This window comes from Oncorhynchus clarkii, chromosome 18, assembly GCF_045791955.1.
Source record: "Oncorhynchus clarkii lewisi isolate Uvic-CL-2024 chromosome 18, UVic_Ocla_1.0, whole genome shotgun sequence".
In the NCBI taxonomy this organism is placed as follows: domain Eukaryota; kingdom Metazoa; phylum Chordata; class Actinopteri; order Salmoniformes; family Salmonidae; genus Oncorhynchus; species Oncorhynchus clarkii.
This window is the reverse complement of record NC_092164.1, coordinates 33,206,667-33,218,742: the sequence shown is the minus strand read 5'-3', so window position 1 is coordinate 33,218,742 and position 12,076 is coordinate 33,206,667. Positions and strand designations below refer to the sequence as shown.

General features: G+C 43.1%; 1 protein-coding gene across 4 annotated transcripts in view; it reads right to left on the bottom strand.

Moving 5' to 3' along the window:
- LOC139373350 (plectin a) overlaps window positions 1-9,629 on the bottom strand; it is a 178,610-nt gene extending 168,981 nt beyond the window's left edge. The window contains exon 1 of one of the 4 annotated variants that reach the window (XM_071113766.1): window positions 9,422-9,629. In XM_071113766.1, the coding sequence (XP_070969867.1) occupies window positions 9,422-9,629 (208 nt within the window). Of the gene's footprint in view, window positions 1-1,452; window positions 1,941-9,421 lie in introns of those variants that run through there. The other 3 variants (XM_071113779.1, XM_071113778.1, XM_071113775.1) reach the window with 3 other exon arrangements.
- Window positions 9,630-12,076: the final 2,447 nt, after the last annotated feature.

Here is a 12,076-nt window from a genome sequence, read left to right as displayed (position 1 = left end):
TTTGCTTTGGGAACTGTGTTATTGAAGAAAACGCATCAACTGCTAACAGTGTACTTCCTGAATTGACAGGGATTTTAATGGAATTGACCCCAACCCCGGTGGACAGTTGTCAGGTCCGAGAAGGGAGAAACATCAACCCCTCTTACTCATGTTACCATTCACCGGACACAAAGGATCAAATCAAATTGTATCGGTCGCGTACACATATTTTGAAGATGCTATTGTGAGTGTAGCGAAATGTTTATGTTCCTATCACCAACCGTGCAGTAATACCTAACAATACACGTTCAATTCAAAAGAAAGGAATTAAGAAATATAGAAACATTACAATGAGCAATGTCAGAGTCCGGAATATAAATATATATGGGGGGGGGGGGGGGGGGGTTTCAGCAGCAGGGACCGGGAGACTAGTCAGGATTGAGGGAAAGATTAACAGAGAAAGGTACAACGAGATCCTTGATGAAAACCTGCTCCAGAGCGCTCAGGACCTCAGACTGGGGTGATGGTTCATCTTCCAACAGGACAACGACCCTAAGCACACAGCCAAGATAATGCAGGAGTGGCTTCGAGACAAGTCTTTGAATGTCCTTGAGTGGCCCAGCCAGAGCCCGGACTTGAACCCAATCGAACATCTCTGGAAAGACCTGAAAATAGCTGTGCAGCGACACTCCCCATCCAACCTGACAGAGCCTGAGAGGATAATCTTTGACTAGAATAAGGTGCATATACATGAAGTGGGTAAAACAGTATGTAAACATTATTAAAGTGACCAGTGTTCAATCTCATATGGCAGTAGTCTCTGAGGTGGAAGGATTGAGTACAGGGTGGTAGCCGGCTAGTAACAGTGTCTACAGTTCAGGGCCGGGATACTGGGCAGAGGCCTGCTAATGGTGACTATTTAACTGTGTGATGGCCTGGATGTAGACGCAGTTTTTCAGTCTCTCGGTCCCTTTGATGCACCTGTACTGTCTCCGCCTTCTAGATGGTAGCGGGGTGAACAGGCCATGGCTCGGGTGGCTGAAGGCCTACTGTACAGGGCATTGTATAGCCTACCTTCTGATACATTGTGATCAATGATGTTACAAGATTATAAATAACAAAATACTTGCAATGGCTGAATGTTAATGTAACACTATTGACAGCACACTTGTGGTAGAACAGCTTACCACTATTCTGATGAGGAACAATACAGTAGGTGCAGTTTCCCATTGCACTGAGAGCAGCCCTGAAATAGACCACATCCGTGCCAATCAATATGGAACCACTTAACGCCAGTCAGCTACCCGAGTTGCCCACACACACACACACACACACACACACACACACACACACACACACACGCCCCCTTCCCAACCAACCCTGTACCTCACATACCCTGACATACAGAAGTGATTACAATTCCCGTCATTAGCGCTGTACCAGCCACTCGTGGATATTAGAGGGGGTCGTTACCTTTATATTTCTCCCTGACGTTCTCATACGCCTGTACATAGTTCTGCTCCTCTGCATGGGCTGGCCGGCTGGCTGGATCATACATGGACATGGCCCTGGCTGCCACTGTAGTAGGGTCAGGTCACCCTCTCTCCTCTCTCGTTCCTCTGATCCTTCTCTTTATTCCCACTGTCTGCTGTCCAGTAACTTTTCAAAAGTACAGTGGTATCTGCTGGTCCCCCTTTCCTTCTCCCACGCGCCCTCTCTCAGTGGGGCGCATGTAGCCTAGTAGTTAAGAGTGTTGGCCCAGTAACCGAAAGGGCGCTGGTTCGAATCCCTGAGACGACTAGGCTGTGCTCTTGAACAAGGCGCTAAACCCTAATTGCTATGGATAAGAGCGTCTGCTAAATGACTAAAATGTAAATGTAGGCTATTCCCTTTAAAGCAGTGGATTTTATTCCAGACCACTAGCACCACCAACTCCCCTCCTCTCTCTGCTTGAGAAATACCAACACACACAACAGGCCCTCCTCTTAAAGGCACAGAGGCAGACACTGAGATCTCCCACACAATCACCCCTCCCATACAGACACTCACACAGCTACCTCAACGAGAAACAAGTGACTAAGCTACATGGGGCTACACAAGTTCCTCTAACAGAGGGGAAACAGAGAGCACACCGGGGGTATCAGATGCATCACAACTTCCCATCCACACATAGCTTTAACACCCAGCACTCTACACCACACTTTCCCAGAACTGGATGACGACAGATTACATATAAAGACTGATGCCAGAGAACCACACCTCTTCAGAAGAGGATAACCCTGACACATCTTGTAGCTGTAGTACACCGGAGATAATGAAACTATGCTGTCCATTTCAGAAAAGTCCCCAGAAGGATATTGGATGTAAGAATTTCAGCTGCAACTGAAGCAGCACCATAATACAATGGAGAGATACAAAACAAGAACTGCATTTTCAACAAACGACATGATCGCATGCTACAGCTCCGTTACAAATCATTCACATGATATGCAAAAACAATACATGTTTTGTCTATGTGCTTGAAGAGCTAATGAACTTAAATAGCCATTTTATTGACAAATGTTTCTTTCCCTTCTCTGTGACTTTTAGCCTGCTGGAAAATCCAATGCAAACCTAATCTTGATAGTAAACAGAAAGACTCAAGAAATCTGTGCAAGTACATCAAAACTAAGAGAGCCACTGTGGATGCCAAGACATGTTGCATCATCAAATGGAACCTTCCTGAAAGGAAACTACGCTTGGGAACCATGTCAGAGTTCTCTCCATCAGGAAAAGAGAGAGTGAAATAGGAGGAAATGCACTAGAATGACCCTATTATGGGAGGAAATGGAAACATTCTTCTTCTTCAAGGTGTCTGTTTGTGCATGTTTGCATTTGGTATTTGTGTGTGTGCAAGTGTGTGCAACCCCGCATGTGTGTTCTTAAAACGTCATTACAGCGAAGGGTATGTAAACACATATGGATGCAATGTGATCTGCATCCTGACAGACTTGATTCAGTGATTAGGAGAGGAAGTCGTCACCAAGTTCAAACTAGTAAACAAGATCAACGGCCGAAATGTACTGATTGCAAAATATTTACCATGTCTGGTATGTGAAAATATTTCAACATTATGATCCACTAACCTGGTGCATAGCAAGGTAACTAGTTGAAGGACATGTAGCCTAGCCCAGATAACCAAGGTCATTATGACCTCAGAGGAAGAAGAGTCTCCTTTTGTTAGAGAGCCTGCCTTGGGCTCTCATGACTGACTGTGCTGCCAGGCAGCTAACCCTCCCATGCCTCAGTAACTACATTGGCTATGGAGCACAGTAGTTCCACTGTCTTATCTTAAAACATTAAAAGAAGGCAGGAGGATCAAACTAAATATTTTAAGGTGGACACTGTCGTCAGTGGTCATTGATTGTAGCCATGTATTCTTTCTGGTCTGTTCGGTAACAACACACTTTTTTATGGCCTCTGTAGTAAGTCTGGTTCATGTATCCTAGCAGGCTGAATGCTAATAGAGAGGAACAGCTGTACACTTACATACGTTTCTCAGGTTTTGCTTGGCTTTCATTACCTAGGTCCCCACACAGCAAATGAAGGGAATGTTGTTTGTAAGGCTATACAGTGGGGCAAAAAAGTATTTAGTCAGCCACCAATTGTGCAATTCTCCCACTTAAAAAGATGAGAGGCCTGTAATGTTCATCATAGGTACACTTCAACTATGACAGGCAAAATGAGAAGAAAAAAATACAGAAAATCACATAGTAGGATTTTTAATGAATTTATTTGCAAATTACGGTGGAAAATAAGTATTTGGTCAATAACAAAAGTTTGTCAATACTTTGTTATATACCCTTTGTTTGCAATGACAGAGGTCAAATGTTTTCTGTAAGTCTTCACAAGGTTTTCACACACTGTTGCTGGTAATTTGGCCCATTCCTCCATGCAGAGCTCCCCTAGAGCAGTGATGTTTTGGGGCTGTTGCTAGGCAACACAGACTTTCAACTCCCTCCAAAGATTTTCTATGGGGTTGAGATCTGGAGACTGGCTAGGCCACTCCAGGACGTTGACATGCTTCTTACGAAGCCACTCCTTCGTTGCCCGGGCGGTGTGTTTGCGATCATTGTCATGCTGAAAGACCCAGCCACGTTTCATCTTCAATGCCCTTGCTGATGGAAGGAGGTTTTCACTCAAAATCTCACGATACATGGCCCCATTCATTCTTTCCTTTACACGGATCAGTCGTCCTGATCCCTTTGCAGAAAAACAGCCCCAAAGCATGATGTTTCCACCCCCATGCTTCACAGTAGGTATGGTGTTCTTTGGATGCAACTCGGCATTCTTTGTCCTCCAAACACAACGAGTTGAGTTTTTACCAAAAAGTTATATTTTGGTTTCATCTGACCATATGACATTCTCCCAATCTTCTTCTGGATCATCCAAATGCTCTCTAGCAAACTTCAGACGGGCCTGGACATGTACTGGCTTAAGCAGGGGGACACGTGTGGCACTGCAGGATTTGAGTCCCTGGTGGCGTAGTGTGTTACTAATGGTAGGCTTTGTTACTTTGGTCCCAGCTCTCTGCAGGTCATTCACTAGGTCCCCCCGTGTGGTTCTGGGATTTTTGCTCACCGTTCTTGTGATCATTTTGACCCCACGGGGTGAGATCTTGCGTGGAGCCCCAGATCGAGGGAGATTATCAGTGGTCTTGTATGTCTTCCATTTCCTAATAATTGTTCCCACAGTTGATTTCTTCAAACCAAGCTGCTTACCTATTGCAGATTCAGTCTTCCCAGCCTGGTGCAGGTCTACAATTTTGTTTCTGGTGTCCTTTGACAGCTCTTTGGTCTTGGCCATAGTGGAGTTGGGAGTGTGACTGTTTGAGGTTGTGGACAGATGTCTTTTATTCTGATAACAAGTTCAAACAGGTGCCATTAATACAGGTAACGAGTGGAGGACAGAGGAGCCTCTCAAAGAAGAAGTTACAGGTCTGTGAGAGCCAGAAACCTTGCTTGTTTGTAGGTGACCAAATGCTTATTTCCCACCATAATTTGCAAATAAATTAATAAACAAATCCTACAATGTGATTTTCTGGAGACATTTTTTTTTTCATTTTGTCTGTCATAGTTGAAGTGTACCTGTGATGAAAATTACAGGCCTCTCTCATATTTTTAAGTGTGAGAACTTGCACAATTGGTGGCTGACTAAGTACTTTTTTGCCCCACTGTATTTGCTATAAACAAGGTAGTTTGGGTCCTGGATGCTGATTGGCTGAAAGCCGTGGTACTGTATATCAGACAATAAACTATGGGTATGACGCAAAATGACTTGTTTATTGTTGTAATTACATTGGTAACCAGTTTATACATGTAACAGCAATAAGGCAACTCAGGGGTGTGTGGTATATGGCAAATATACCATGGCTAAGGGCTGTATCCAGGCACTCTGCGCTGCGTTTTGCCTGCCGTGGTACAGTATATTGGTCATATACCACACACCCTTGGGCCTTATTGCTTAATTAACTGTAGATCTAGTCTAAAGTTGGAGTACAGCTGAAGTTGCCGCCCTGAAACTTATTTTTAAGATGGACAGCTGAGTTAGGTTGGCATTGAGCACAGAACAACAACCCCAAAGCATGCCTATCTGGGTATCTGAGTATTTGAGACCTGTTGCCACTTTGATGCATAACATCTTGAACAGAGATCAAACAAATCATACTAGAGATACTTTAGCTTTGGCTACTGCCCTCTTGTGGCATCAGTGAGCATTACATGGGTCAGCAGCCTCTGTAAGCACAGCAGAATCCCCCCTCACTGCACTTATGTACAGTATGTATGGGATTCCCTATTATGGATTTTCCTGCACACAGTGCGGTGGACATTATGACGTCTCGATGGACTAAGACCCAGTGGGCACAGAGAGAAGGGCTACATCCTAAATGACATCCTATTCACTATAAATTGCATTTATTTTTTACCTCTGGTTAAAATGAGTGCACTATGCAGTGATGCCATTTAGGACATAGAAGGTTTGACTTGTGTGAAACTCCTTTACATTGCAGGTTCTGATGTATGGTTACTTGTTTATACCTCTTTTCTAGTAGAATCGCTCAGCTACTCATTCACATGTAGCACAGGGGTGCTTTTAGTAGGGTTGAAATAACTATTTGAATGTTATGATGAATAATTCATTGGACATCAGAATGTTCAGAGGAGCAAGTCATGGTATTCAGTAAATCATGGTTTATATGTCAGTACATTTACAGCATGTTGACTGAATTTTTTTTACTCCAAGCTTTCTATGAGAAGGTTTGAGAAAAACACCAAAATAAGGATTCTCTCTATCATATACTGTAGTGTACACAAACCTAGGCAATCACCTGTTTGGCAATGCCTCCTCTGAAGGTATAGGGGCAGTCTCCAGAATAAGCAAGGCAGTGGGCAGAACAAGCAAGGAGGTGGGCAGATACAAGCATTAACTAGAGAGATCCTATTGGCGCATTACAGCATGTATTTGCACATTTCCATTTGGGAACGTCTACTATGTGAAGTGCACGTATGCAATACTCAATTCGCCCTTGCTCTCCTTCTCATTTTTATGAATTTTGACAAAAGGGTCAAGTCTAAGTTTAATCTAGCTCCATCTTCTCCCACCTCTGAACTTCCTCTCCTCACCATATTTGGTGGTGAGAAGTTCTGAACGGATGCTTCAGATTTATACATTCTGTGAGATGTCCATCTCCTTCTTCCATCTGTGGCCTAGTACTGACTAAAAGTTATTTTCCGATGGAGATTGTCCACTGAGCTATCTTTTTAGTTCAGGACTAGGCTTAATCTGTGTCTGGGAAAAAACGCCCCTTAGTGTTAAACTAGTTCTCTCTTCAGTGAAGTGAGAACTAGTACCACACTAACACCAACATTGCATTCCTCTCATAGGCTTATCATAATGCTTGCAACAGTAAACATCTGTCCAGTGAACCTGTCCTCTGTCACATCACTCCAGAAGGAAGGGTTAGTGTTTAATGTGTCCTTATAATTAATCACTGACTAAGGTCACACACCACCAGGGGTGTCATTTAAGCAGATAAGTCTGCATAGTTGGAAAATGGGTAATAATTGTCTACACTGGCACCTCCCAAAACCTTGTACATTTCCCCAGGGTCAAATGCCTGGTATTCCAGGCATAACTGGAAAGTGAAGCATTTGAGATATAACAGACTGCCGATGGCTTGCGTAAAAAGGAACTGGTTTAACTAGCCCAAACCATCTACAGTAACCTCTGACACGTAGGGGTCAATTGAAGAGGCCTGCTCCACTAGGGTCAGAGGTCAGTGAAATGTCTGTGGGAAAGTAGGCTACCACACGACACCCTCAACAAAACATAAGCGTACAAAGTGGTTCTGCTAAAAAATAACTTGAGAAAGCTATCCACTACCAGTAAATGGAGACTATTCTGCAATCTTTGCACAAAAGCCTTTTGTGTACAGTACTACTACGTGCAAATGAATTTGCCTGTATGGCCGGCAGCTATAAAAGCAGCGGGATAACAAACGGTCCGGTCTCCAGTTGTTGTGTGTAAAGGTTTCTGTGGCCTAGCTTGTCAGACACACAGCTGATGTACGAGACCAGTGCTATTGTGACTGCAAACCTGTGAGTCATATAACCACCTCCTTTATCTAAATGCATCTTATGTTTGGCAGCATCCTTCACTCATGCTGCCAAACATACCCTCGTAAAACTGACTATGCTACTAATTCTTCACTTCGGCGATGTCATTTCCAAAATAGCCTCCAACACTCTACTCAGCAAATTGGATGCAGTCTATCACAGTGCCATCTGTTTTGTCACCAAAGCCCCATACACCACCCACCACTGCGACCTGTATGCTCTCGTTGGCTGGCCCTCGCTTCATATTCGTCACCAAACCCACTGGCCCCAGGTCATCTATAAGTCTTTGCTAGGTAAAGCCCCGCCTTATCTCAGCTCACTGGTCACCATAGCAGCACCCACCCGTAGCACGCGATCCAGCAGGTATATTTCACTGGTCACCCCCAAAGCCAATTCCTCCTTTGGATGCCTTTCCTTCCAGTTCTCTGCTGCCAATAACTGGAACGAACTGCAAAAATCACTGAAGCTGGAGACTCATATCTCCCTCACTAACTTTAAGCACCAGCTTTCAGAGCAGCTCAGAGATTACTGCACCTGTACATAGCCCATCTGTAAATAGCCCATCCAACTACCTCATCCCCATTCTGTTATTTATTTTGCTCCTTTGCACCCCAGTATCTCTACTTGCACATTAATTAGTCTACTTCTGTATATACTAATTACTCTCAGCCGACTTCATTAGCCAACACAGTCAGTCAAAACCATATTTCCCTCTATCACACAGAATATAAATATTCAACAGCCATATACATCCTTATCTACGCCATAGCTGTGAAGCATAATTCCCTGACACTCTTCACTGCAGGGAGACCACCATGCTGCACTACTCAATAAGAGCCACAGGGTGTTAGCCAAGAGAGCCTACTTGTAACACAAGGGCTCTCCCTGTACAGGACAGAACTAGCAGCAAGTTATAATTAAACAGACATAACTAAGCAGATTAGAATAGATAATAGCTTTTAAATAAATGTTTGATACAGTTAGTAAAATGTGGGTCACAAACAGCATCCTTGGAGAAATTGTGGTTAAGGGTCTTGCTTAAGGGCACAACTGCCCAACTCTGTAACCACAAGGCTACCTGCCGCGGTGCAGCTGATTGAACATAAATAAAAAGCTTTCAAAAGAAAACTATTTTAATCTCCAAACTGCATCTTCCAACTCTTGTTGTGCTGACCAATGACAATATCGAGCCACAATGCTACCACTGTCTAAGGACTCCACCCCACTGAATCAAATCAATACGGTTTATTCCAAAGAGAGAATATGAGAGTCAGTGCTGACACAGCAACATAATCACACCACAATATCAGTGGCCAGACACAGACTGTCCCCCAAATGGCACCCTATTTCCTATGTAGTGCACGTGTTTTGAAGTCACTGGGTCATATAGTAGACTCGAAGTTGGAGCCAAGGAAGGAGAGCCCTGAGATTGACAGAGACAAGCTCTGACAGCCTAATACACCCTTTGGAATTCAAATGGGAAACTTAGAGTTGTTACCATAATAGCTTAGCTCCTAAAGCCTCATTAGCAATGCAATGGCAATGTCATTACTGAATCACAAGCTGTATAAAACACTTAGAGAACATTTATGAGAGCACCTGTTAAAATGAATGTATCAGTCCTCTGCTCTTGTCCAAAAGTGTGCGATGTGCGGCGTAGTATAGTGTATCTGATTAATAATCTCTGTGTGTACGTGTGTATTTTACCAGGCAGGTCAATTAAGAACAAATTATTTCTGACTCAGTCCTCTGTGTGTGCGTCCCACGCTCTTTTAGTCCAAGCTTACCTGCGATACGGAGAACGGCCCTCTCCGCAGAGTCCAGCACATGCACGTCTCCGGAGGTAGACTTGGAACGTTTGATCTGGTGGTGTTTGGAGAGGTTCCAGGGCATGGTGTCTCCAGGGAACGGAGAGCTGCTCAGCTCACTGGAGCTCTCCTCAGATGCAGCCCGCACCAAAGGATACCTCTTAGTATTCTCCTTAAGTTCTTCCATGGCCTGCATGAGCAACAAAGGAATAATGAATATGTGCAGTATAGGATGGTGAGAAAACACAAGGGTGTGTTGTGCTGTGGACTCCAAGTTCAATGGAGCATCATGGTACCTAAAATAGTAAATTCTCCTACTAGGTGATAACATATAGACTAGATGGATTACATGCCTAGTGTATATTAGTACTGGGGGGAACACAGACAATCAGGTTCAGAAACTGTACAAAAGAAAACCACTTCAGCCAGATAAAACTAAAATATAACCTTGTACAGATACAGTCGACTGTAAATGGTCCGAGAGAGAAAGTGAGCATTCTTAAGCTACATTCTCCGTGATGATGCACCAAGTCAGCTAGCCTCCTTTTCAGCTGAGTCACCATACAGTAAACAGGCTGCTCTCCACAGGGGCGCTGGCTGCCTCACCAGCCCGGCACTGATTGGACGAGAGCAGACAGGACCATGTTCCCAAGGGTAACCAGGCATAGAGCGCATCAGGCACGGTTTACACAGTGGCTATGATATCAGTGTAGCCTATCCCTCCACCGGCTAGGACAGCAAAGTGACAGCAACAACACGCTTTAATAAAACCTATGCTACATACAGTATCAACACATAGGCTATGAAGCATCACAAGACAGCCTGCTGTAAGATAGCTTACTGTATTCCTGTCTAGTAGGAATCTTCAATAATATAGAGCAATGGGCACGTAATGAACATGCAATAAATCACCAACTTTGGTAAGTAAAGTGATAACACTGATCACTATGTTAAGTAAAGTAATACTGTGAAGGAAAATGTTACATTTGTGCTTTTCTAATAACTAATTCAACTGGGTTCATGCAAATAATTGATTGATGCCTGGGAGGAATCCTCACTATCAGCCTAAGCAATTTAGCAGGACGCTCAGAACATTGTTTTGAGAACGGAAAGGGATATTTCAGTTTCAAGGTCTCAGCTTGGAGAGAAGTCTTGTGAGATATTGGTCAGTCACATGCATGAACCAAAAGTTAATGATAAATTAATGAATAATGTAAATCATGCACATATAACTTGTAAGCAGTATATAAGAGAAAAACAGGACTGCCCCGATGGAGCTCACTTCAGACCGATACTTGAGGCACATGAATCTGTAGCCATATTACTTCAATGGTATTTAACATGAGATCCTCTATAAGCTTTACAGGAATGTAGTTCTGAAAATAAACGGAAACTCCACCTTTGGCATTTTTGTGTATTCTGTAGATGTAACAATTTATTGCTACCACTGTATCATCAAAGGTATCATCTAAGTGAGTTTCAGAGATTGTCAGAATATAAATGTCATCTGTTACTAGCAGATTACTGATTTCATGAATCTTGTTTCTTAAGGTACATATGTTAACGTGGGCTATGTTTAGCACTTTTCTGGGATGCTTGATTGTTTTCATTTCTTTACTGGGAAGCTTAACAGAAGTAGACATGCTCATGTTATTTATGTTAGTGCTGGGTGAGCTGCATACAGTGGACTTCCTACAAGGGCACACCGCCTCAGTGCTAACAGTATAACTCTGGTTCATATGTAAATGATTACTGCATACAATAGCTATAGGATCAGCAGAGGCATTCAGGGCAGTTAGAGGGACATAAATTAGGTGACTTACATTGTGTCTTCCAACACCACGCCAATGAGATAATGTACATTTGCTGAATCATTATGACAACTCAGTGACACAATGATAGGGATTAACTGAACTGGGCTTCAATCTCTGATAAGTCATTGTCTCAACGCAGCCTTATAATGCTGTGAAAGGATCCAGGAACACAAATGGTTTGGGTGGATCCAAATCCTCCTTACAGAACAAGCATCTGCTGTCTGCTGAAATGTTTAATGCACTGATTTTGGGAGGGCACAGGGACAGATATTATGGCGCGTTTGTTGGTGTCAAACAGAGACTCAATCAGTTCTTAAAAAGGGCCTTACCCTTACTCTTCTTTAAGGTCACCACACACACAGAGAGAGAGAGGCGCGGTTAGCCTACCATTTGAAGTATTTTATTATGCCTATGTGGTCTAAAAAGGAAGGAAAATACAATCACATGGATCCACTTTTATAGCCAATATAACGATGCACAGACAGTGCATTGCTCAAAACAAACACTTGCAATATCAACTGGAATTACATGGGTATATTACTGGACTTTTTGTTGAAAAAAAATAATATTTGAATGGGAAGAGACGGTCACTGGCAAACGTGGTTACAAACCCGACAACAATATATAGTATCCCTACCTGTTGAGAAAGGCACATTGCCTAATTATAATACACAAAGTAAGCAAAACAATAAAATGCATCATTCCAACATTGCCTAAAATTATGAATAAGATACTAATGACATAGACCAATATATGCAATATAACAATTGAGATGTACAAACTATGGCATAAGGGAACGATGAGTGTATAAGAGGCAAGC